This window comes from Triturus cristatus, chromosome 12 (assembly GCF_964204655.1).
Source record: "Triturus cristatus chromosome 12, aTriCri1.1, whole genome shotgun sequence".
Lineage (NCBI taxonomy): Eukaryota > Metazoa > Chordata > Amphibia > Caudata > Salamandridae > Triturus > Triturus cristatus.
This window is the reverse complement of record NC_140595.1, coordinates 588,716,435-588,743,297: the sequence shown is the minus strand read 5'-3', so window position 1 is coordinate 588,743,297 and position 26,863 is coordinate 588,716,435. Positions and strand designations below refer to the sequence as shown.

General features: G+C 44.9%; 1 protein-coding gene across 1 annotated transcript in view; it reads left to right on the top strand.

Moving 5' to 3' along the window:
- PMFBP1 (polyamine modulated factor 1 binding protein 1) overlaps positions 1-26,863 on the top strand; it is a 2,019,859-nt gene that overhangs the window by 1,321,396 nt on the left and 671,600 nt on the right. Inside the window, exons 31-33 of the mRNA XM_085636957.1 lie at positions 1,158-1,315; positions 3,468-3,714; positions 5,985-6,174. Of these exons, the coding sequence (XP_085493083.1) occupies positions 1,158-1,315; positions 3,468-3,714; positions 5,985-6,174 (595 nt within the window). The remainder of the gene's footprint in view (positions 1-1,157; positions 1,316-3,467; positions 3,715-5,984; positions 6,175-26,863) is intronic.

The window sequence follows — 26,863 nt, the reverse complement described above, 5'->3', positions numbered from 1 at the left end:
ACCGAGCTTCATCTTGCCATTCCTTTTTGACCCGTCCGGCCTGCCACCTACATCAGACCACTTCTTGAAGAACCATGTGTCCTTTTTATGCCGGGAACTGCATTTGGCCAAAGGAGCCATTGAGAGGGTGCCCGCATCAGACGTAGGAACTGGCAGCTAATCCATGTACATTCTTGTGCCGAAGATCCCAGATCTTTGCCCTGTCAACAACGTGCTGTGGAAGGATGAATTCAGAATGCTCACCCTGGCTCTGGTTCTCTCTGGACTGGATCCCGAAGACTGGTTGGTGGCGTTTGAGCTCCCAGACATTTATTTTCACATCCCCGCCCTGCAAGCCCACAGATGTTTCCTGCGGTTCAAGGTGGGCCATGAGCACTTTCAATTTGCCGTGCTCGCTTTAGATGTTCACAAAGGTAATGGTGGTGGTCGCTGGTGGTCTCAGTGAGAACGCGTCTGAGGCTTCTTGGCCTACCAGTCTCCTGCATCCTGCTTGACGACTATGCCAGACGGCACAATCAAGCTTTGCAGTGGGAGCTGGGCCCAGCACCATGGAAACCTGTCTGATTACACTTATGCTTTTTTCTGCCAGTTAACAAACAAACCATTGTCAGGAAACATAGAGCACATTCCACTATGAGAGAAGCAGCTACAGTGGCATGGTTGATAAACATGCCACTAATTTCGATATGTAAAGCTGCCACTTGGAAATCTGTCCATGCATTTATTAAACATAACTTGGACATTATTACTGGGAAAAAATATGTGTACCATACCTGACAATTATTTTAACGTGACTCCAATGAAGATGCCTACAATGCAGATTTTGGAATAATAGCAAGTAATTTACACTGCTGGCTGTCCAGTTTTGATTTACTCTCTGACCCCATTGTTCTCAAGTCTTTTACATAGGGTCGTGAAGCCTGGGTGATGTGTAGTTAGAACAATTCAGAAAATAAGTAGTTGATACCCCCATGCATATACTGCACTTTAGGAGCAATGTGTTGTGTGTAGACTATTTCGCGTGTGAGAAATGTGATTAATCCTTGCATGCACAGCTTCCATATTCTGCTAATGCAGTGCCCTTTAGTGCTTTATTGTAGATGTGTAATTCTTGAATTCCACATCGACTTTGATCAGATGCTGTCTTCTCATATCAGATATTCTGAAGTTGGAGCAAGAGGTGCGGAATCTTCAGAGAGACATTGCAGCAGAAGTACAGAACCGGAAGCTACAGGTTTCTCAGCAACAGCAGCGAATAGGGCAGCTGGAAGCAGAGCTACGGGAGGCCCAGAAATTATCTGCACAAAAAGAGCAGGTGAGTACAGGCCTAAAGAAGATGGGATGAGAGTAGGAAGAACTGTCTGTCTTTGCCCACAAGCAACACCTTTGAGTCCAATGTCTAGATGTGGTCAAAGAAGGCTGGCTGCCGCATCCCCCGTATCTACATCAGGATGTGTGCACCCCATCCTAAGATTCCTGAATAAGATGCAGACTAGAGGGTAAAAAGGGTGTAAAGACTTACAGATAAAAGCACTGTAAATCATTGCCTCTTAGGAACAGGGTGCTGGGATACCACTGGAGTTGGCAAACCTACAGGGTGACAGTCTTGCAAGGTGAAAATCTGGTGACGAGTACAGTGATATGTTTTGTTTTTAGTCTTATTAAAGTTAAGTAGAAAAAATAATAATAGTCAGTAAAGCATAGTATACTGTTACATAAAGGTATAGTAGCCACTATTTTTAGATAATGTTATCACTCCAATCTATTTTAACAAAGATATCTTTTAAAAAAAATCCTAATGAATGGGTAGGGAGCTGTGGTTATCCTGTATCTCCATTTGCTTAGAATTTCTTTCTACATAAATGGAAGAAATAGAGTTTTCCATATTAACTTAGTGGGTGATACTGGGGCTGGAATTAACCATTGCGACTGGTATTTCTTTGGAGTTAACAAATTATTTTCCCCTCAATTGCCAATAAAACACCCGGGAATACGGGTCAGATTTTAAATATGTTCTTCCCTTCACGGATAATAACGGGCCCAAATCCACCCACACTTATCTTTGCAACAGGTAGTAAATGTTAAGGGGCCTTTTTTTCTTGGCCCAGCATGGGGGATCAACAGAGTTCGGCTGTGACAGCTATTTTTTTCTTTACTTCTTCTGGCTGAAGTGTGAGGGTCGGCGTGGCAGGACATGGCAGCTGCCCACAGCCCTTGCAGCTCTTCTCAAGTCTCAGGGTTTGGTGTTTCTGGGGCTGGAATTATTAGTTCTGGAGTTTCAGGACACAGTCATTCTGGACAGGACACACTGGAAAACTAGTAGTTGCCTGGAGTGCTATCCTCTTGGGATACCGCTCCAGAGGATACTGCTCAAGGCAACTTTCAATGAATGCCTACGTTTGTTCAATGCTTTACTCTTGTAAATTGCCAAGGAATCCAAGTGTGAATTTCAACTCCTATATCAACAACCCATGGGCCATATGTATCAAACCATTTTGCATCCGCAAACTGTGCGAATCAGTAATTTTAGCCATTTGCGAATGCAAAATAGCCTTTCAAGATCTCTGAGAGGCTTTGTAGTCTCAATTTTAGGTAATCGCAATTACCAATGAATCCAAGTTCATGGTAACCATGTGCAAATGTTAAATATTTTTGTTTTGGAGTGCTTCAGGGGGCCTTAGGCCCCCATGCACTCTTGGTAGTGCATTACCTAATTTGCAATTAGCAATTAGGTAATCACAAATTAGGTAATGGAAAACCGTTCTCACCTATAGGCCTTTAGGCCCATAGGAATTAATGGAGTAGTATTACCTAATAGCAATTACATAATTGCGATTGCTAAGCTTTAGAAATTGCTATTAGGTAATCGCTATTTTGTTACATACCATTTTTAATTCCTTAAATAGTGATTACCTAAAATTAGCTATTTAAGGAATGCAAAAGGGATTTTTGATACATGTGGCTCCATGTTCTTATCATTTTGAGCTGGTGCTTGTCACCTTGTGGTGGTGCTACACTCTGCCCTTATCCGTTTCCTTGCTATACCCTATTAACTGTCTGCAGCGCTGCCTAATATTGTATGGGGGCTACCCCTCACCTTATTAAGTACTGTGCCGAACCCAAAAGGCACACCAACAATTTTCTGCTCAAGAGCCAATGCTCCGTGTGGCCACATGTTGTCTTCACTAATGCCTGAAGTTGGCTCCACCACATGCTAGTTGCAAGCCTTAGCAAACTTCCTCCCTCAAGCAAAAATGGATCAGCTCATTGAGGTCTGCATTCTGTCACCATGCTTAGCTTCCATACAGATATTTACCATATCAGAAGAGGTTTCCATAATGGTGTATGCATAAGTATAGCATAGACTTGGCAGAAATACAACTGGTTGAAAGGGCATTTTTTGTAACAATCACCAGATTTTATAAGGACATGCAACTCTTATTTTCTTCCTCATTTCTTTGATGCAGGCAGTTCTAAAAAGGGATGACCTTTTGCGTAAGTCAGAGGCAGATATACTTCAGTCTCGTAGCTCCCTGAAAGGGAAGAGTTTGGAAATTGCAAAGCATCTCTCAGCCATCAAAGGCTTTGAATTAGAGATTCAGCGACTACAGAAGGAGAAGGATCAGAAGGAGAATGCAAATATCTCCCTTAAGAATGAGATTCAGCAACTAAAGAATGATCTCCAGGACACCCACAAACGACACCAGCAGGCAGGTAAGAGGCACGATAGAGTGTTCGTCTTTAGATTGAAGTGAACTACAAAGCAGTTTTTGGCCTAATGCCTATCACTTCAAAGGTGCTGGATTTGGACTTACAGTGTGGAGGGTCATACATCTCAAAATCAAGCACCATGGCTTACTCTCTTTCACATTGCAAATCCAAGCATTCTCAAAATTATTTTCCTAAAATGGGTCATGAAGATTTATCTAGACTGTCATCTGCTCAGCGGATATTAAACAACATTTCTCAATTTAGTATGTTCTCTGTTAAGGAGAACATTCTCTCTCCTAGAGCTCGAACTTGCCCTACCAGTTTATAAATGTGCAGTACCAGAGCGCACACAAAAACTCTTTAATCATAGCTCTGTTTATTACTGCCATTTTTTCTCTCTGAAGAAGCCAGGATTGGAATCCATGCAGCAGTCATGATTTTGGCTTGATTAATTCCTGATTCTTTCCTTTGGAGTAGGGTAGATTCAACATGCATGTAATTATTTTAGTTCATCAAAGTCTTCAGCAGGCGCATGTTTCACTGTATTTCATCAAAACCATATTTCTAATTCTTACTTATATGAGCTAGTCCTATTTTAGTGATTGACACTCACAAGGCACACATTTACTCCCTGGAGTGTTACCCCATGAGCATGGACTCTGTTTTACATTTGGTCTGGGCATCTGAATTTCAGAGGGACGCAGTTCTGGGCAGGGTAATGAGCGTAATACAGTCCATCAGTATTATAGGTGTTTCATGTTAATCTTTGGGCACCACTTACAGGTGTTTTGTGGGAGGCATTTTTTTACACCATTGGGCTTGTCCTTTCTTGGGTGCCTTAAGAAGGTCAGAGCACATCCTCTCATTGCTGGATGACTTAGTCTCTCCAGATGCTATTCAGACGTTTCAATTAGAATGTAGAATCTAGTTGCAAATAAACACCTCTTTTCAGTTATCTTCTCCATTTACTGATTGCTCTGTAGACAAGTTCTACACAGTTTTCAACGTGATCCTTGTGTAATCCTGTCACACTCCATTTTATGTTCAGCTTAACATGTCTGTGTGACCTCTCAATACCCCATGAAATCACGACTTTTTCTATGAAAATCTATATCATGGTTTTACTCCTGAGCTTCACCAGCTTCAGTTTCATGATATTGACCTTTTCTGTGGAATGCCAGTGTTAGAGACTCATATACATTTTATAGAGGGGTGACTAGGTATTTTTCCTGAGGGAACTGTCTGAGCTGCCCTAAGTAGGATGCAGGTCTGTAGTTGCATTTCTTAGCCCCCCCCAAGTAAAATTTGGGGTCCTGCTTCAGATCTATTTAGGAGCAGGCAAGTAGATATTGACAAAATAATGTTATGAGAGAGTAGCCTAGGCTGTTTTATGGACTTACATAGATGGCTCTTTTCTATTTAACTGTCATATGCTCTTGCATCCATAATCATGGAATGAGGTTAATAAAAATCATATTTAGAATCAAATGTCCCTTTCTTGAATAAAATCCTACAAACAGGATGCTTTTCATTATTTGGGTTGGATATATTTTACATTATTTAAAAAAAATACATTTTGACATATAATTTACAAATAAGCAAATAGTTCAAAACCATAAACCTGATTTAGAGGATACATAAGTTGGTCATATTGGGGAGAGCTGTAGGAGTATGGTTTTGATGTTTGTCAGTGATAGGTGATGGATGCCTGGAACAGTCTTTTAATGTGCTATGAAGAAACAGCGTTTTAACTGTACGGTCTGGTTCCAACATTTTTATTCCGTACCTAAATGATACTAAAGTGCAAACAAAAACCAATGCTAGAAATGTTATTGAGAAGGCCGCATCCTGATTTACACAATCAGGATTTGTAGACTTATGATGGTGTACTATGCGCCTGATGGCAGACTTTTCACTGTTGCAAATTAAGTATTAGCGGTGCGAAACTTGCTTTTCAAAGTGTGCAACCATGCAAAAGCTGGTGAACAGCACCTAGAAAGTGTTAAATGTGTTGTATTCCTCTTACAGATAGTGTCCAACCTGGAAACGTGCATGTTTACTTTTTTTAAAAAAATTAAAAGGCAGAAGTAAGTGCCTCTCAAGGGTGGGAAAGGGAAGGAAACACATCTGTATTCCATTGAGTGCAGCGGAAAGATTAACTCATTTTGCAAGCTCATGGTTATGAATTTGCTTTCCTTAGATCTTGTGAAGTTGTTGCTACTTTCTCATGCTTGCTAAAACTATCCTATGTGTAACTGCTTCTGTTTCTACAGCTCAGGAACTAGCGCACCATGAGGAAAAAGTACTTCTGGCAGAGAGCACGTTGCAAACCACTCAGGGCCAGCTGAGTGACCGCATTGCAGAGGTGGTGCGACACGAGCAGTCTGTTCGCAAGTTGGAGTCCGAGTTGCGCACACTGCGAGAAAGAGCATGCAATAGTGATGAAGAACTGGAGCAGTGCAGGTATGGAAAAGAGAATGGCAGCACATTGTCCTTCAATAGACACTGGAACTAAAACTTCTATTCTGGTCAGTGGTGATGTGGAAAGACTTGAAATGTATCCCTCTTTTTTAATGATTTCCAGACACAGCAAAATATTGTGATATTCGGTTCTGATATTAGAAAATACTGAGCTTCCCAGAAATGTTTATAGGACTCTGCATGAGATTGTAAGGCATTTACACAAGTTCATTTTGTACTTTTACAATGAAAAAGAGGGATCAGTGCCAGTTGTGGCCACTGATATTACAGGTCATTGTCCTCATGTGACACAGATATTGGAGGTCATTGACAATTTAGCACAGACATTTCGGAATCTGAGATTTTTTTAAGTTCAAGAAACTTTAATGATAAGTATAAAGGTGTCTGTGAAAAATACAAAATAATAACCTCAGAATAATGCATTCAAAATATGCCATATGGAGAGTATATGGATCAGACTCATGAGTAACAACATACAGGATACAAATAATGCAAAGAAAATCTCATTATAAATAAAATATAAAGAATATTAGGAACGTCTAGGGAATCAGGGGGGCTTAAGAACTTCTTGTTGTGATGGTCGTAACTGAAAGGGATTCTTGGCACATATATCAAGAAATGTTGTAACAGGCGACCACCAATCCAAACGTTTTGTTGCCAATGTTGTGGGGTAAACAAAAGCTGTATCTAACCTATGATTGTGGCAAAATGTTTGTAAAGTCCTTCCAATTTATGGTAATTTGTTGAAATGCTACTGCTAACAACAGGTCAATAATTTTTTACATTGAGCGTCACATTTTCCCAAACAGTTGAAAGGCTCCCCAAGAAAATATTAATAAAAGAATTAGGAAACTTAGTATCAAAAATGTGGTTAATCTGAGCCCAAACTTGTTTTCAAAAGTTGCATACAGATATACAGGAGAATAAAATCAGCGTTTGGAGAGGAACATGTCCAACAAACATCTGGCACCATTGAAAGTTTCTTACTTAAGGCATGTGGTGATAATAAAAGTCTATTATATATAAAGAATAAAGTTTGTGTTGTATTTGCTGCTCTGGAGGATTTTCGCAGTTTGATCCATAAATTCTTCCATAAAGGAATTGGCCAAGAAATCTGAAGATCGTGCTCCCATGCCTCTTCTATTTTAAACTTCTGTCCAGTCATGTCATTACCTTGTAAAAAACTATATATGGTGGAAGCTTTGGGCGAACTTTTTAAGAGAATGTGCAAATACGGGAGAGAAGTCAGGCTGTTGGGACTAATAGGTGTACCTGGTATTTGAGTATATGTGGTCATCACTGCTTCCTTTAAAAGATTGTACTTAGAAATAAATGAGGCAGGTAAGTGGAACAATTGTCTAAGCAAAGGAAAGGTCATGAAGACTGAGTGTGAGAATAATTGATGGACCCCAAATAATCTCTTTTGTCTCCAATCCTTCCAATAGAAGGGTCTATTGTTAATAAGTAAAAATGTATTATGCCAGATGGTTGAGTTAAAGAAGGAATCTGTGGTTTGATATGTAGAAGGAGAAAATGTTTGAAGGAGTTTAAAAGTCAATTTTATTATGGGGGTAGAAAGGGATTGCGGTTTGTGTGAAAAAGAAACATATTCTTGAAAAGAAAAGGGAGATAGAAAAAGTTGCTCAATTGAAGTCCATAGCGGGCAGTCGTCTGGATGTTCAAGTAGCCGTAGAGAGGCCTGACGTAGAAGGAATGCCTTCTGATATGCTTGAAAATCAGGTAAATGCACTCCACCTTCAGTTTCGGGGCGAATTAGCCTCATCAGAGACATTCTGGATTTCTTATTATTCCATAAAAAGGAAGAGAGAAAAGAATCAATCCTCTTGAGTGATTTAATAGGAATTGGGACTGGTATATTAGAGATAGTATATAAAACTATGGGCGACAGCATCATCTTAATGGTATCCCCACCAAGATAAGTAGAGGGGATGCCACTTAGCAGTTAGATCGGAGATCTTTTGGATACATTTATTCATGCACAATGTTACTGTGTCAGCAATACGGGGTGTGATGTGTAGTCCTAAAAACTTAATATGGTGAGGGCTCCAGGTGAAATTGGAAGAGCTAATTTCCGATTTAAATGTGTAGTTAGTTAAGGGCAAAATTTCGCATTTGTCATTACTTAGCTTATAGTCGGAAATAAGGGAGTATGCCTGAACCTCCGGTAGAAAGGCAGGGATTGATTCACTGGGATTAGAAAGAAAAAGCTAGATGTTGTCAGTATACGCTGCAAGTTTAATATGGCAATTTGACAATTGGAAACCATGTAAATTCGGGTTTTGGCGTAATTTAGAGAGAAAGGGTTCCAGTGCCAAATTAAATAAAAAAGGGGAAAGGGGACAACCTTGACGGACTCCTCTGCCTAAATCGAAGAAGGAGGAGATGAGACCATTAGCACAAACTGCAACACCAGGATTAGAATAGAGAAGAGAGATTAAGGATGTAAATTTAGGGCCAAAGCCAAACCATCTAAGGGTATAAAACAGGTAAGTCCACTCAACTCTATAGAACTCTTTCTCTGCGTCCAGTGCAATTGCCGCTAAAGAGTGTTTTAAGCATTTGAGGAAGGTGTATGAGGCGGCCCCAGATATCTCGGAGGCCCAATACTTGCCGTATTTACAAGGGCTGAGTCTGCCGACTCTGGCGGACTCGGATCGGGAAGGATTGGAGGAGGGCTTGTCATTGGCGGAGGTCCGCGGGGCTTTGGCCCGCCTGCCGCGAGCTAAATTGCCCGGCAGTGATGGGTTTCCATCAGAGTTTTATCAAGAGTTCACGGATGAGTTGGCCCCGCTTCTGCTGCAAGTGTTCCATGCGGCGTGGGAGAAGGGTGACCTCCCACGCACAATGGCCCATGGTGAAATCTGTATGATCCTCAAACCAGGGGGGGATAAGTATGACCCGGCGTCCTACCGCCCGATCACCATGCTGAATACGGACGTCAAAATTCTAACAAAATTGTTGGCCGCCAGGCTGGCTCCCCATTTGGCGCATCTAGTGCACCAGGACCAATGTGGGTTCATCCCGGGGAGGAATACGGCGATGAATCTTAGACGCCTGAACCACATTCAGCATGAAGTGCGACACCGCGAGGAGCGGACGGTGTTGGTCTCCATCGATCTGGCTAAGGCGTTTGACACCGTGGATTGGGCGTACTTACAGGAGGTCCTTCGGAGGGTGGGCCTAGGGCCCAACTTTCGCCGGTGGATACAGATCTTATATAGCGCACCGAGGGCGAGGGTGCGCCTGGGTGCTGCGAGATCGGAGGAGTGGCGGCTGGGACAGGGCACGAGACAGGGGAGCCCCCTCTCGCCGCTCCTCTTCGCGCTGGCGATTGAACCGTTCGCCGTCACGATCCGGGCGGAAATGGAGCAATGGGGAATTCAGGTGGGGGATACGCATAATGTCATATCGCTCCATGCAGATGATGCCTTGTTTTATTTGAGTAATGCAAAAACAACAATTGATGGACAGAATGCAGAACAATGTCATACATTCACCCCAGTACAGAGATCTGGGCCTAAATCCATCGTTTTTTTGCTCACCATGACGTTCCAGTTTGAACCCAGCCATATGCAAATCAGTCTTGACCCTGTGCCTCATGGGAACAGTCCAGCCCGAACTGCCAAGCCAGGTCCTCACTGGACTGGAAACAAGCATCCTAGGACCGGTTTCGGGGTTTCACCCCTCTTCAGCCAGGATAGCTTGATTCCAGTGGCATGGATAGCAAGGGACCCACGTCTGGGCATACCCTTCCCTATCCTGGCTGATGACGGCTGATAGCCAGAAACCGGTCCTAGGATGCTTGATTCCGGTCCAGGGAAGACATGGCTTGGCAGTTCGGGCTGGACTGTTCCCATGAGGCACAGGGTCAAGACTGATTTGCATATGGCCTTATCTAAACTGGGGTGGTGTAGTGGGCAAAAGAACGATGGATTTAACCCAGATCTCTTGACTGGGGGAGAATGTCTGCATTGTCAGCATTCCGTCCATCAATTGTTTGTTGTAACGCTTTTCGCCCTAAGTGGGATGGGAATTCCCAGACGTGGGACCCGTGCTCACTACGCCACTGGAGTCAAGCTATCCTGGCTGATGACGGCTGATAGCCAGAAACCGGTCCTAGGATGCTTGATTCCGGTCCAGGGAAGACATGGCTTGGCAGTTCGGGCTGGACTGTTCCCATGAGGCACAGGGTCAAGACTGATTTGCATATGGCCATGTCTAAACTGGGGTGGTGTAGTGGGCAAAAGAACGATGGATTTAACCCAGATCTCTTGACTGGGGGAGAATGTCTGTATTGTCAGTATTCCGTCCATCAATTGTTTTTGATGTAACGCTTGTTTTATTTGAGGGCGCCGACGGAGGCGCTTCCGGTCTTGCTGCACCACCTGGATCGTTTTGGGGAGGCCTCGGGTCTGAGAATTAACCGCAGCAAATCTCTTATCTTCCCGCTCTCGGGCTTTGATGCAGCGCCCTCTGCGGACCTGCCGGAGCTCGGGTTGCGCTGGGAACAAACAAGTTTCCGGTATTTGGGTATTCAGGTGGCCGCCACGGAGGAATTGGCGTTCGCACGGAATATTGATCGAGTGATCGCTGCACTTCGGCAGTCTGTGACGTTTTGGAACGCCCTGCCGCTTTCCCTAATGGGACGCCTGGCTGTGGCCAAGATGGTAATGCTGCCACGGACGTTGTACATCCTCCAGAACACGCTGTGCCCTCTCCCTCCTAGGGTTTTCCGGACCCTCAATTCTCTGTTGACCTCCCTGCTTTGGGCGGGGGGCCGCAGTAGGGTGGCCCTCAGGACGGTCGTGCGCGCTTATGAGGAGGGGGGATTGGAAGCCCCACGCTTCGATTTGTATTATTATGCAGCGCAGCTCCTACCAGCAGCCCGATGGTTTGCAGACAGGGACATGTGGGAGACGCGATTATTGGCGGGAAGGGCTACGGCAAAGGACCTTCAATTGGCTTTGATGCGGGGCTCGGGGGCGGATGCTGCGTTGCCCTATGTGGTGACACATACGGCTCAGGTATGGCAGCGGTTTATCGAGCGGGTCTTAGGTGTGGCACCCTTTCATAGGGAATTGCCAATTTGGATACTGGCCCCCATGGTGGACCTGGAACGCCAGGTGTCCTACCGGGATTGGAAGGAGGGGGGTTGCGAAGTGTTGGCAGACCTGTACCCCTCGGACACCTTCCTGTCATTTGAGCAAGCGGAGGAATTTTATGGCCTTCGTGGGGGACAATACCTACATTATCAAGGGCTGCGTGCGGTTGTTCGTTCGGTCTGGCCGCAGTGCCCGGAGATTCCCTCGACGACTCAGACCCTTCATGTAATCTTGACGTGCGGCCGGGGCCGCAGATTGATTGCCCTGTTATATGCGGCGATGAAACGCGACTCGGCTCCGCCGGAGCCTCCGGCGTGGGCGGCCTGGGAAGCGGACTTGGGAGAGCCATTGGATCAAGGGCAATGTGCGCGAATCGGAGCATTGACGAGGCGAGTGTCCTGTAATGCGCGGTTTAAGCTCACCCATTTTAACTTTATGCACCGCACCTACCTTACTCCGAAGGCGCTGAGTAGATTTGGAACGGGCAGGGGCGACGACTGCCCTCGGTGTGGCACAGCAGGGGCGGGATTTTTACACTTGGCCTGGGACTGCCCGCTGGTCGAGCGGTTCTGGGTAGGAGTGGTGGGCCGCATCGTGGCTGCCACTGGCCTCCGAATCCAACGGTCACCCCTGCACTGCCTGTTGGCCCTGGTTCCCAAACGACGGAAACGGAAATTAGCTTATAAATTGCTGCAGTTGATGCTGGTGTTGGCGAGGCGCAGGGTCGCAATTACCTGGATGGGACTGAAAGCCCCGGAGCTTGATACGTGGCTCAGGGATGTGAGGGAATGGACACTGGCGGAAGAAACACACATGCAGTGGTCTAGGAGGGATGAAAAATTACAGGAGGACCTTCTGGCATGGCGAGTTCTGTGTATGGAGGGATTGGCGGTGGAGGGGCAAGGGTCGCAGAGTGAGTCGGAGGGAACGAGTGGAGAGTTGTATTCCCCGCTGCCTTCTGAGGGGGAGGGGAGGGGGGGGGCGATGAAGGCGAGGCGGCTCCTGTACGATAATGAATGGGGCTGGACCAGTCACTCACATGTTATGGCCTGAGCCATGTCTCACTTTGAGCTACCACAGAAGTAGGCATGATTTTTCATTTCTGGATTGTATCTGTATGTACTGCCGTGCTCTGATGTCGGGGGGGTGGGGGGTGTATTGCGATTGTTTGTTGGAAAACGAAAAATAAAGTTAAAAAAAAAAAAGAGTGTTTTAAGCGGGGGGACTTGGATAACACATCAAAAAGAAGTTGTGTATTATCTGTAATAAATCAACCTTTAACAAAGCCTGATTCTTCCTTTCCCAGCAATTTCGGTAGGTAGGAGTCTAGTCGGAGAGCTAATGCTTTGGAAAAAATGTCGTAGTCAATGTAAACCAGGGAGATAGGCCTATAATTTTTGCAAAGTCTGGAATCTTTGCCATCTTTAGGAATGATGCAGATATGAGCCTCCGAAAAGGAACCAGAGGATCTATTCAAGGAGGTTAGAGAATCCATTCAGGAGTGTAGTTTAGGCAAAAGAAGTTTGGAAAAGTGGAGATAAAATTCAACGGTAAAACCATCTGGACCAGGCGCTTTATCTTTTCTAAGATGCTGTAGCGCTGTAAGGAGTTCATGCTGTGTAATATCTAACTCCAGAGGGGATAAATCCTGGGAAGAAAGTTGGGGTTTAGGTATGTTAGAAAAGAAATGTGAGAGAGACTGATCTGTGGGCTGTGTTTCAGATGAATATAAAGATTTGTAAAAAAGGGAAAATTCGCTTAAGATTTCGGCATCTTTAAATTTTAAATCTGAATTTGTGTCATAAATCGATTCTATGTTTGATTTGTTTTGCCTAATTTTTAAATAATTAGCTAATATTTTCCTCGCTTAATTTCGGCCTCCATAAAACTTAGCACTGGATTTTAACAAATATAAGGACGCATCGTCAGTAGACTTTTTGTTGAATTGCAATTTAGCATTTATAAGGGCTGTTAAGCAGTCTTGCAAATGGGATGTGTAGTAAGCATGTTCCAGTTTTTTAATATGGAGGAGATTTTGAGTGTGTGTACGTGCAATTTTGTGCTTCTTGGCTACAAAAGCAATGATGAAGTCCCGTGCTGAAGCTTTAAATGTGTCCCATATAGTGGAAAATTGCATATGCTCATTGTGATTAATTAAAAAAAATCCATTAAAAAAGTAGTGAAGGAAGCAGTGAACTCTGGGTTTAAGAGAAGAGCATTATTAAAACGCCATCTTCTAGGGAGTGAGGATTTAGGTAAAATGTCTATGCCAATTGAAACAGGAGCATGATCTGAAAGTAAAATAGGGCCTACTTCCGCATATGAGAGTGTTTGAGAGATGTTGTGGGAAACAAAAAGATGATCAATCCTTGACTGGGTATGATGGGTGGGGGAATAGAAAGTGTTTTCTCTAGTGGTCGGATTACATAAGCGCCAAGCATCTAGAAGTCTATGTTGAGTGATAGTGTGAACAAAAGATTTATGGGGTTTGTTAGGAACAAAGGAAAATTTTGGATTTCTATCAACAAAAGGGTCAAAGACCTGATTACAGTCACCAGCTACAACAAAATTATCTTCCATAGAGTGTGAGATTTGTTTGGCCATTGTGGACCAAAAAGAGGGTTCACCAAATGTAGGGCCATAAACATTAAAAAGGGAAACTGGAACATCCTTTAGCAATAATTTAACATTTAGCTATCTGCCATCAGTGTCATAATGTTGTGAAACGAATGAGATTGGAAGTGACTTACGACAAAGTATCAGTACTCCATAACGTTTTCCATCGCCTGGAGAAGAGAAAACGTCCCCCACCCAACCACTTTTTAATTTTAGTGATTCAACTTCTGTAAGATGGGTTTCTTGTAGAAAAACTATATCAGCACTCAATTTAGCTAGATGAGTAAGTATCCGCTGTCTTTTGATGGGACAGTTCAGACCCCTAATGTTCCATGAAATGATTTTTAGTGACAAAAATAATCAAAGATGGAGTAATTCAAAACTGTGAGGTAAAAACAAGTTTGTTATAACAATACCTTATACCAATGAAAGAGAAAAGGGAAAGTAGGAAGAGTAATAGGAATTCAAATAAAAAAGAGAATGAGAGTTGGACATCAGAAACCTTTGTTGGAGGGAGCTTTATTTAAGGGTCAAGAGGGCAGGGTGCTGAGCACAGAGCTCTTGGAGCCTTCACGGAGTGAGCGAGGGAGTGAGCTAGGGACAAAAGGGGCACCTTAATTTGAGCCGGGGTGTCTGGGAACGCTCGCTGTAAAAATGAAGGAAACGGACATGTGAGCCATGGAAACTGATACTGAGAGTTTTAGCAGTTTAATTAAGAAGGTGCAACTTCAAAAACTGCAAGACAAAGGCATAAAAATACAAATTACAGAATCCAGATAGTCACATGGATAAGACGGCATTTCTGTATTAAAACTATTGTACTGTCTGAAAGAGGGAGAGACTAAACCTCAAAGACACATTTATAAATGCATTATGAAAAACATAAGTTAAATCAAGGAAAACAATCTCAGAATGCAAAACACACTTGATCCAAAATACTGAGAATACTCACGTACCTACCTAAAACCTAAAAGAAAGCAGCTTTGCAAATGTGATATAAGTATGGAATGTTCAATAAGAAAACACCAATTTAGGGACAAAATAGCATAGCAAAATAGCATACCTAGCATATACAGCAAATATATTGGCAAGTTAAATTGCATCTTAAAAACAAAAAACAAAAGCTCTTGGGAACCACCCACACCCGCCTACCATCTACCAACAGACAGGTGGGGTAGTCCAAAGATGTCTCTGTGGTCTCCCTTCTTATACTCTTTAAGGTGGTCAGAAGTGCCTACGGTATCGTCATCTCATGCCACGTCTACCTCGTGACTTACGGTATGGTTCTAATATTTTACCATACATGGTGATGCCCTTTCCAGTAACTGTGTTACGTGAGCTAGGTGAAAGGTCATATCTCAGGCAAGGCACTTGCCGTAATTTGGATGGGCAAGCAGAAAAAATGTGTATTGCAAAGGGATTCTGTATACACATATATAAATTTACACGTCCTGTATTCCTTAGCTTGGCAACTTCCCTAATATTATGTACCAGCCCAGGATGCAGTCTGCTGTATGTCGAAAGAACAGGGGGATGTTGAACCTTGAGACAGTGAACTTCGCACACGAGTAGGGTGGGGGCTCTTAGTTTGGAGCAGGAGGCCTCACAGAGAGAGGAGCTGGATATGATTTGAATCAAACCTGCCCTTAGCCTGTTATACAGGAAATGGTCAATCTAACAAAGAGGCTTACATATTGAACAGAAGGGCCTACACAGTGGTTTTATGCTGGCTGAGTGGTAAGGATGTCCCAGGGTATTTGTTATATAGTAACACAGGACCCTCTGGTCAATTTAATACGGCCTACAAATTAGGCTGGCAGAGCAAGGACAAGGGTCTCATACCTCAGGTGTGGACAGAACGGGCCTGGGTCACGCTATGATATAAAATCGACCCCCTCTCACCTTAGGCAAAGGGAGAAGTTAGTGAATAGAGAAGGAAAGAAATAATGAATGAATAAAGAAGAAGTAAGGAGTTAGAAAGAAAGGATGATGGAATAACGAGATGAAATGCGTGAGAGAGGATGAGATGAGGAAGAACTATGACTGACACCACATTGAAGAAAAAAGTTAAATTGTGAAACACAACAAAGAGCAAAGGACCAAATGAACGACATACCTACACGAAGGGAACATAAAAGGAGGGATAGGTGGAGCCACATGGAGCAGATGAGATGTCCAGCGAGGACTAGACCGAACCGGGAGGGGATCACGCCAAAACAAAGATGTAACTGTGGAAGCTAAAAAAAGAAGAATTGGAGTAAACAAATTAATTTTAGCATATATGCTAAATATAAACCTGAAAAAAGAAGATACATAGAAGATACATATAACATTAATTAGCAATATCAAAGATAACACTAAAATGCAAAACAAGTGTGCATATATAATAGCATAAAACCTGCATTAAATGAAAAAATGGTAACTTGAAGAAGTGCCTTATGCAAATCAAGTGACATGTGAGGAGGATGGTCTTGAAGAGTCCATAAAATCAGTCATATGTGCATTTAAGAAGCTTTGCAATCGCACTGGGTCCTTGTATGAAGTGGTTTTGTTGTTATAAGTAACTTTAAACAAGCATGGATGGAAAAGGCCATATCTGGCACCCAAAGAACGAAGAGCTGGTCTCATGTCGAGGAAGGCTTTGCGTCTTGATGTGGTAGCTCTTGAATAATCCTGTGCAAAAAATAAAGTAGCACCAGACCAAGAAATTTTTTGAGTAGCCCTGGCAGCGGCCAGAATCTTTAACAGATCTGTATAATCAAGAAAGTAGAAAAATGACACCTCTCGGCCTCTGAGAAGATGAAGAATTGGTGGTGATGCGGCCCAGTCTTTGGATGCGTTGGATATTCAATGAGGTTCCTTCTGGCAGATGAAGAATCTTGGGAAGGAAAGTTTTTAAAAAAAAGCAATGGGATCTGCCCCCTCAACACCTTCTGCTAAATTATAAATACGTAAATTATTCCTCCTATTTCGATTTTCAAGGTCCTCGACCTGTTTTTGTAGTGAAGAAACTTGAGATTGTAAGGAGGTAACGCATTTGGTGGTGTCTTGGAAAGAGGAAACATTTTGCTCCACTGTTGTAAGTCTAACATCTAATTGGGACCAATTATCCGAAAGGATTTGTAGTTTGGTGTTTGTTTCCTCCACAAAAGGTCTGAGAGCTCTTATTTCTTGAAGTAATAGTTCCATTGAGACTGGGAAGTCGGTTTAGGTGGTGTGGGAGGATCTTTCTCTAAACGTTTCACGTTAGAGTTTCCTGTCGCAGTTTGCGTGGGTTCCATATTTGTGTTACAGTGATCAATGTCAAGGATCCCCAAGGATTCCAGTTGAGAGAATTTAGAAAAAACTGTTGAATTTTTGATAAAAATGTGCTTTGTTTTCGAAACAGTACAAAAGGAACCTTTTTTTCTGCCTATCAGACTGTGAAATTAAGAGACTTGGAAACAGAGTGGGAGCGAGCCTTCAGAATGAATGTGAAGCTGAGCAGGACCACGCCGTCAGAACGGATAATAAGATATAGCAGTCCCAATAAATAAATAAATAATAAGAGCCCTTGAATGCCAGAAGTTTACGTGGTCAGCGTCTCAAAAATGAAGAATTCAATCGCTTTAGATAATTCCGCAAGGCATTTGAGTCAAGGAGGCATTAACCACATGAAAATGTTCCTAAGGAGGACTTTGTGGTGCAGTATAGAGGAAGCCAATGCACCTTATATTGATAATGAGGATTAATCACAATTATGGTAAAGAGTAAACACAAAATGGCGGCCGTAACCACATCACCTCACACTTATAAAAAGGTGAGGTGAAACTGGGTTAACGCGCCACTGTAGACCTCTGCTGAGTATTGGAAAAGCATTTCCCAAGCATGAGGAAGTCTAACATGAGCATTAAAAGCCAGTAGGATCGCTACTTTTGAAAAGAAAAGCGCGAGCGTGCCGCGATAAAAACTTAAAAATTGCGGCCGTCTCAGATGTGCATCTTTCCTCAAATAAGAGCTTTAAAGTTACCGGAGCTATGAGCGGAAGGGCTGCATCGTTTCACGCTTCAGTTCACTCGTTCGTTTTCCCCAAACGCGTCACAGGTAGAATGCTCTGGGCACGATTTATCCTCCTCGGTCTGGGAGCCTTACCCCGACACCTCCATTCCTGCCGGGCTCCAAGCCATGCCCCCGGAGTCTGAGATTTTGATAAAAATGGTACAGGTCACTGCAAGAATCTGGCATGAATACTTTATAGGTGGGGTATCTAATATTGTAAAACTAACTGAGGCGTCACCTAATGGCTCTAGCTCCAACACTGGAAATCACTGTGAGGATCATGATACTGATTGTAATATGGCACTTAATCCAGACATTGGTGAAAATAGATCCCCACATGTGTAAGGTTTTTTTTTTGTAGTACTAGTACTGTCTTTGAGAGCACCCGCTGTTATTTATTCCTTTTTATATAACTCTTTGTGAGTTAATGGGAACAACCTCTAACTAGTGATGAGAATAGAAATTATTCATGCCCGTTAACATTAAACTACAGCTCACAGGTGGTACAGAGTTTGCTGCTTTGTCAATCCAGACCCCTCTTACTCTCGGTATGTGCTTTGATTCATTTTCAAGTTTGCAATTCATGTATATGTGTATGAGCTAGAATTGGCTTATAGTCGTGTTTGTTTGGAAGATGTTTGCTCTGTTGTGCTATTTTTAAGGTTTTATCATTTTTTTATTTACCTCATTCTGTCTTGCACCACGTTTCGTCTCTTAGGAGCTCCATCATTATGCAGGCCATTATTGAGCTGCTTTCCTCTATGCACACAGTGAAAACATTTATGTCCATTTTGTGCAGGTAATGCATCAGTCATGTCAGAGTCTGTTTCTGATGATTTATGACACAAGTGAAATGCAGGACACTGTCTAATTTTGTCATAAACAGCCAAATGGTACTTGTGGGTAAGACATACCTACTGCAAGCCTTACTTCTGCAATCAGCAAATGTATTTAATAATGGTAGAAAATCTGTGTTACTCCAGTATTGGAACTTTTATAGATGCACATGCTTGAATCATTCCCCGTCATCGAGATGGGAGTCCCAGGTACATCAAAAAAGCAATACTAAACCAATACAAAGCAGAAACTAGGCCTAGGCCCATTTCAACCTATATCTCTCATTTTGTAAAAGAGACCAAAAGTAATTCTTGAACCAATCAGGACCCTTCACCCTCTAGAACACTCCTGTGCTATGGAGTTTCCTCTGAGGTCTGCTCAGTTTTCTCTTCCTTATAGTTAATTTAGAAAGAGTTCTTGGATTCATTTCAGCATTCTACAACTACAAGATCCATCTTCAGTGCTGGTTTGTCAACATTCTGGTATAATTATGTTGGAAAAGGAGAAAAAGGGTCTCTTTAGAGACTGTGCTACCTGTTTGAAGAAAAAGCTTTATACAGATGACCCTCATGAAGACTGTATTTATTGCCTATATCCCAATCATAAGGCAAAGGAATGCAAGGTATGTCGTACCTTTTCTAATAAAACCTTAAAAGATCGTGAGTGGCTCCTTATATGGCTTCAGAAACTCCGAGCCAGAAAAGAGGTGATTTCAAGTAAGGACAGTGATGAAGCATCCTCTTCTTCATCCAGGAGGTCCCATAAGAGGGGAAGATCACCTCACGCCCATTCATCTGGTGAACGTCCAGGAAAGGCCCTTAAAAAGGCCTCTCATGGGTCGCATGGGCGCAGTCCCTCAAAATGTCCTCACAAACATGAAAAGGAGAGGAAGGGACATTCTTCGGGGGATAAACAGCCAAAAAAGGCGAGTACTGAGCTGCCTAATACACCCCCTCAAGTCAGGCACTCCTTCAAAAAACCTTCTTCAGTGCTTCCTGAAGGAAAGCCGTCGACAAAAGCTCCATCGTCAATGGTACCATCGACGAAGAAACCATCTCTGTCGTCGTTGACGAAGGTTGAAGTTCGCCTGTTGTCAAAGAAAACATCTGCGTTGACGGCGGCGCTGGGGGCTCCGTCGTCGAAGGTTTTGTCACTGTCGAGTATGATGTCGATGCCGGTATCGTCGTTGACGACGATGAAGACAGCTACGAGGACAGTGCCGACGGCAAGGTCGACGACGACGGTAACGACAACATCGACAGCGGTTATATCATCGCCGATGGTTTCCAAATCACCGCCAACAGCTGCTTCTCGTCTGCGATCTCGTCGATGAGGGAAAAAACACTGGATGCAACAGAAAAAACTAGAACAAGGAAAATTACACCGGAAATTACCTCACCTAGCAAGGTTGCACCTCTTTTGCCTTCTCACCTGTTGGAAGAACAGGATTCTGAAGAAGATGATGGGCCCTTTGGCTACGCTAGTAGCCCGTCCCAGCTGCATGTTAAATGTCAAGAGGATGATTTTGAGGAGGAATATGGAGAATTTCAAGACTATATTCCTCAGCGACAATACCATCTGGATTATGAGGAGGAGGTAGTTTGCATGCCTTGATCTTTGTTAACGGACCTACAATTCATGTTGGCTGACTACAGGAAGCGATTCCCCCCAACACCTGTACCTCAGGAAATAAAATCATCACTTCCTCGTCCACGGTCTATTCCGTCTACTCCAAAGAGGGTTTAAACTATACTGGCGGAACCTCTACAGAAATCACCTCCATCAGTCCCTCAACAGGATCCGGGTACTACGGATGACGATCAGGAAGAGGGAGAGCTTAGAGATCCGCAAAGAGAGTGGGACGTCTACTACATTCCCATGCCTTCTTCTCCTTCTCTGGTGCCCGTTGACTCACCACCAGAGGATATTGGTGGGTTTCATAATTTGTTAGAGAGAGCTGCAAAGAGATTTGATCTACCAATGCCGGCTACCCCTAAATGGACTGTTTTTTATATGATTTTAAAGAGCCCATTAGGAAATCAGTGAGGGCTATTCCCATTATAGGTCATATATGGTAGGAAAGACTCAAGGTCATGAAAACACCAGTGACAGTGACACCAGTGCTATCCAGGTTGGAAAAGAAATACAAGGCCCTAGAGGATGCTCCAGCGTGTTTGGTGGGCCATCCCAAACCGGATTCGGTATTCTCTCAGGCAGCTCAGTGAAAATCCGAAAACCCATTGCCACCCATCTCCACTCCTCCTTATAGGGAAGGCAGTCGCCTGGATAATGCCGGTAGGCGTTTTTCATCCATGTCAGCTCTGATTGACAGAGAAATTAATGCCCTTGCCATACTGGGTAGATATAACAGAGAAATGTGGTGTGACCTGGCTCCGTATATGGATCAACTTCCAGAAGAGAGCAAACCAGAAGTTAAGAAAATTCTCCAGGAGGGCGAGAGAGCATCTGCAGAGGTTATAGATTGTGCAATGGATATCGCAACTACAGCATTCAGATCGCTAGGCGGTGCAGCGGTGTTACGCCGTCAAGGATGGCTCCGATCTTCTTCGTTTAGACCGGAAGTTCAAAATAAGATCCTAGACCTTCCATTCGATGGAGAAGCTTTATTTGGGAAGCACATCGACGATGAACTAATAGATATTAAGAAAGATACTTACACAGCGAAGGCTTTAGGGATGCTTCAGTATCCAAAAGTGCCCTATAGAGGAGCTAGAGGAAGGAGCCTTCCTTCCTACAGTGGAGGATATCAGCAGTATAGATACTCCTCATACGCTACATCTTCCCAGCCATATCGGCAACAGTATGTTCAGCGACAGCCACAGTCAGGGGTGTATTCTAAGTCTGCCCTCAGAAGAAGAGCAGGACGTCAGGGAAAGGATACATCACGACGTCAATGACGAACTTCAGGCTCCAGCTATTTTTATTCCCACCTTTCCACAAGTTCTCCTAGGGGGGCAAAAATGTTTTCACCTTCACCGGTGGCAAAATATAACCAAGGACCAATGGGTCCCCAATTTAATACAATTCGGCCATACGTTGGCGTTTCTCCAGATCCCACCTTGTACTCCTCCAGGACGGCAGGAGGTAAAACACCTACATCTCATACATTCGGAAATTTTTGCAATGCTCCGAAAAGGAGGAATAGAACCGGTGCCAAACTCCCACAGAGGGATGGGATTATTTTCCCTTTTCTTTCTGGTACGCAAGAACTTACGGCAATGGCGTCCGATCCTGGATTTGAGAACTCTATACACTCATCTCAAAAAGCAGTCCATCCGCATGGTCTCTCTTCAGGACATTTTATTACTTCTAAACCCAGGGGATCATATGACCACCTTAGACCTACAAGATGCATATTTTCACATCCCCATCCATCCTCCCACAGGCAGTACCTTCGATTTGCCGTAGCCGGAAGCCATTACCAGTTCAAGGTACTGCCATTTGGCCTTAAGTCGGCTCCAAGAATTTTCACCAAATGTCTGGCTCCAGTAGCAGCTTTTCTGATGGATACATCTGCCAGTGGATTCCTCACCTTGTGAATATCCCCTGCGCCAGCAACATTCGGAAACTTTTGTAGCACTCCACGCTGATGAGGTCAAAGACGATGTCACCGAGACACAGCTCCGCACGCGGCTCCGCTGACGTCACCGGATTCATAAAAAGACCTCGTCGGCGTGATGACGTCAGTTCCCTTTTTTCCGCGCCGTCGACGGTAATGGTTTTCGGGAATCTCATTGTAGCTTTAGCTGGATACTTTGTTTTTCTGCTGGTATCTCTCTCTTTCTTCTTGTCTGCAGCTGAAGATGTCGACTAAGAAGTCCGGGTTTAAACCTTGCAGGGAGTGTGGTAAGCACATGTCGATTACGGATCCGCATGAGGACTGAGTATGGTGCCTTTCATCGGATCACGATGTCGAAGGATGTTCATGCTGCCGCAAGATGAGCACAAAGGCTCTCAAGGAAAGGGAGGCCAAGTTATTCATCGCCAGGATGAAAAAGGAGAAAAGAGGTCGGAGAAGATCGAGGTCGGTGTCGAAGTCGACGTAGGGGCATGCTTCCAAGTCCAAGAAACATGAGAAAAAGAAGAGGCACAGATCTCGACATCACTCAGACAGGGATGCGGCTCCGAGATCGACCTCACCTTCTCGACGTCGAAAGGACTTTGTATCTCCTTCTCCTGTCTCTGTTCCCGATTCTCCTGTTGGTCTGACATCGCCTGCTGCTTCACCGGAGCATTCTCCGGCTCCGACGCAGGCTCCATCTCCGGTTCCAGTTGACGGTCTTCCAGCTCCGGATGAGTCCTCGACTCCGCTGGTTCCACCATCGGTGCCGATCGGCCCGAGTCAGGTGATGCCTCAGCCTGAGCCATATCCTTCGTTTCCAGGCCCAGGTCAAGATCCGACGCATTATCTAAATGCTATGTATGGGGTCTTTTCCAGAGCCTTGTACCCCTCTGGTGCGCCTTCGGGTCCCATGGGTCCTATGGCTTTCAGCTTGGGAGTTCTTCAATCTTACCCTCAGGCTCCCTTCATGCCATTTTTCCCAGCGACGCCGTTTTGGCATTTACCGGCGCCGAGGACATCAACGCGGCTTCCATCTTCACCGACGCCGGCTCGGCCTCATTCGACGCCGGCTGCTCCTCTGGATCCACGTTCGACGCCGGCGGCGGCGGATTCGGTTACGGCGCCGCCGACTCCTGTTGTGAGGATCAGATCCTGGAGGGAGGCTCAAAGGGTACTGGAGGAACAGAGGTACCAGATGGAAGAAGTGGAAGAAGGTGAGCTCATGGAATCAGACAATCTCTTTGAGGGGTTAAAGGAGACTAGTGGCCTGGACTTATCACCTGAATGGGAGATTACTCCTCCTGCTGATACTCCTTCAAAAGATGTGGCTCACTACCACTCAGTTATTAAGAAGGCGGCTGAGCTTCTGGATCTGCAGTTACCATCTGCAGAGTTCAAACCGAACATCCTCACAGAGGTCTTACATTCTCCTTCCTCTGTATCGAAGCCCTTGCTTCCTTTTAATGACGCCTTTATTGAACCTGTAATGGAAGTATGGCGTAAGCCCTTCTCTGCTCCTGCGGTCTCTAAGGTTGTTGCAAGGAAATATAGGGCAGCTCCAGGGGACCCAGACTTTCTGACCTTCCATCCTTCTCCGGAGAGTCTGGTGGTTCAGGCTGCCTGTTCCAAAAGATCTTCAGGTGCTTTTCCCCAAGTACCTAGTGACAGGGATGCAAAGAAATTAGACCAGTCAGCCAAGAAGGTCTTCTCTTCTGTCAGTATGGCTTTAAAATCGATGAATTCCACCTGTCTTTTGGGCCGATATATCCATGCTCTTATGGATTCAGCGAAACAACTGGCCCCAAAACTATCAGAGGAAGATAGACTGAACTTTAATGAGGTATTATCGGACACCCAGGCGGCTGCACGACCAGTAATCTGTTGCAAGGATTATGGGTTCTTCTGTTGCCACAAGGAGGAATGCGTGGCTTAAGTCATCTGAGTTCTCCCCTGATGTGCAGGCAACGCTCCTGGACTTACCTTTTGGCGGCTCTGGTCTTTTTGGTAAGAAAGCTGATGCTGCACTGGAAAGATTTAAAGTGAGCAAAGCCACGGCCAAATCTCTGGGTCTGCAAACTCAGCCTAGGGGTTCGTTCAGGAGGTACAGGGGCTTTGGAAGATCATCCTTTCGTACTTACAGGCAGCCCCAGCAGCAGCAACAGCAACAGAACACCCTGTATAAAAGCTACAGGGGCAGAATCAGAGGTCGTGCTCGAGTTCGGCAGCTCTCCTCCTCCTCTTCCTCCGTCCCTCCCACCACTGCAAAGTAGCTCTAGATCTGCCATTCTGGATCATGCTGGTCCTGTGGGGGGCCGGCTTACCCATTTTCTACAAGATTGGGAATCGGTTACTACAGACCATTGGGTTCTAGATCTTGTAGAAAATGGGTACGCCCTTCCCTTTCGGGAATTTCCTCCATATTACCCTCCTTGCAAGGTGCTTGCTCGAAGGACCATCTTCTTCTCCTCCAGGAGGCGGTCCTAACGTTGTTAAAGAAAGGTGCGATAGAGGTGGTTCCAGAGCAGGAAAGGGGTCAGGGATGCTACTCCCGGTATTTCCTGATTCCAAAGAAGGATGGCAGGCTGTGTCCAATCCTGCACCTCAGGGTCTTGAATCTTTTTCTGAAGCAAGAGAAGTTCAAGATGCTCACCCTTGCGCAGGTTCTTCAAGCACTGCTACAGGAGGACTGGATGGTGTCGATCGAATTGCAGGATGCGTATTTCCACATCCCCATCCTGAAGTAGCACAGGAAGGTTTACGGTAGGGTCGCAGCATTATCAGTTTGCGGTCCTTTGGTTTGGTCTTACTACTGCACCTTGAGTTTTCACAAAGGTGATGGCAGTGGTGGCAGCCCATCTCAGAAGATCGGGGATTCCGGTTTTCCCCTATCTGGACGACTGGCTGATCAAAGCGGAGTCGCCAGAGAAGGTGCTTCATCATCTGCAAGTTACAACCCAGCTGTTGTACAAATTGGGTTTCTCGATAAACGTGCCCAAATCTCAGCTGGTGCCCTCTCAGCACAAGCTGTTCATAGGGGCAGTACTGGACACTACTGTGTGTCGAGCATTCCCGCCTCCACAAAGGATTCTCGACATACAGGAAATGATTCCCTTATTTTACAATGGAGCGGTTGTTCCAGTCCTGAAGGTCCTTTGTCTGCTCGGTCTGTTTGCTTCCTGCATTCTGTTGATCAACCATGCACGCTGGCACATGAGGGCTCTCCAGTGGTGCCTCCGCAGGCAGTGGTATCAACACAAGGGAGATCTCAGGGAGTCTGCGAGGATCTCCAGAGAAGCTGCAGCGGATCTGTCTTGGTGGAGTGTGGAGGGCAATCTGTCGCAAGGAAAGCCCTTCCATCTACCTCCATCGGTGGCCACGGTGATAACGGATGCATCCACTTTAGGGTGGGGTGCGCATCTGGGGGATCTGGAGATCAAGGGTCTTTGGTCTCCAGAGGAAAGGTTGCTTCACATCAACCTTCTGGAATTACAGGCAATACGTTTGGCGCTCAAGGCCTTCCTCCCTTCCCTTTGCGGTCAGTCAGTTCAAGTCCTGACAGACAACACTACTGCGATGTGGTATGTCAACAAGCAGGGAGGAGTGGAGTCGCATTGTCTCTGCAGAGAGGCTCTGCGTCTCTGGTCCTGGGTTCAGGATCATCAGATTTGTCTGATGGCAAATCATCTGGCCGGGGTTCTGAACGTGCGTGCAGACAGTCTCAGTCGGCAGTTCTCTCCCGACCACGAGTAGAGGCTCCATCCGGAGGTGGTTTGTCACGTCTTTTGGAAGTGGGGAACTCCTCGGGTGGACCTGTTTGCCACTCACGAGAACGCTCACTGCCCGTCATTCTGCAGTCTCCAGTATCCGTTGCAGGGAGCTTTGGGGGACGCGTTTCAGTTGAGTTGGAGCTCACAACTCCTTTACGCTTTTCCTCCCATACCCTTAATTCCTCGGGTTCTGAGGAAGATTCGCCAAGACCGGGCCCAAGTCATATTGATCGCCCCGGATTGGCCAAGAAGGGTGTCGTATATAGATCTTCTCCACCTCTCCTTGTGCCCTCCGCTCCGTCTCCCTCTCAGGGCAGACCTCCTCTCGCAGTCGGGGGGGGCAGTTTCTACACCTCCACCTCCAGAGCTTACACCTTCATGCCTGGAGATTGAACAGGGCAACCTGAACTATTTTTCTCTCCTGCCAGATGTGGTAGATGTAATATTGTCTGCCTGACGTCATTCCACCAAATCTATCTATTCCTATAGGTGGTCTAAATTTGTTCTTTGGTGTGGAGAGAAATCTATTGACCCTTTGAGGGCTCGTTTGTCTAACATTCTTCAGTTTGCCCTTTCTCTTTGTCAGCAAGGTTTTGCTGTGGCCACTGTGAAGGGATATCTTTCGGCCTTGTCGGCTTTCCTTTGTTTGCCGGATCAGCCGCCATTGTTCAAATCACCTATTGTTTTACGATTTCTTAAGGGCCTTA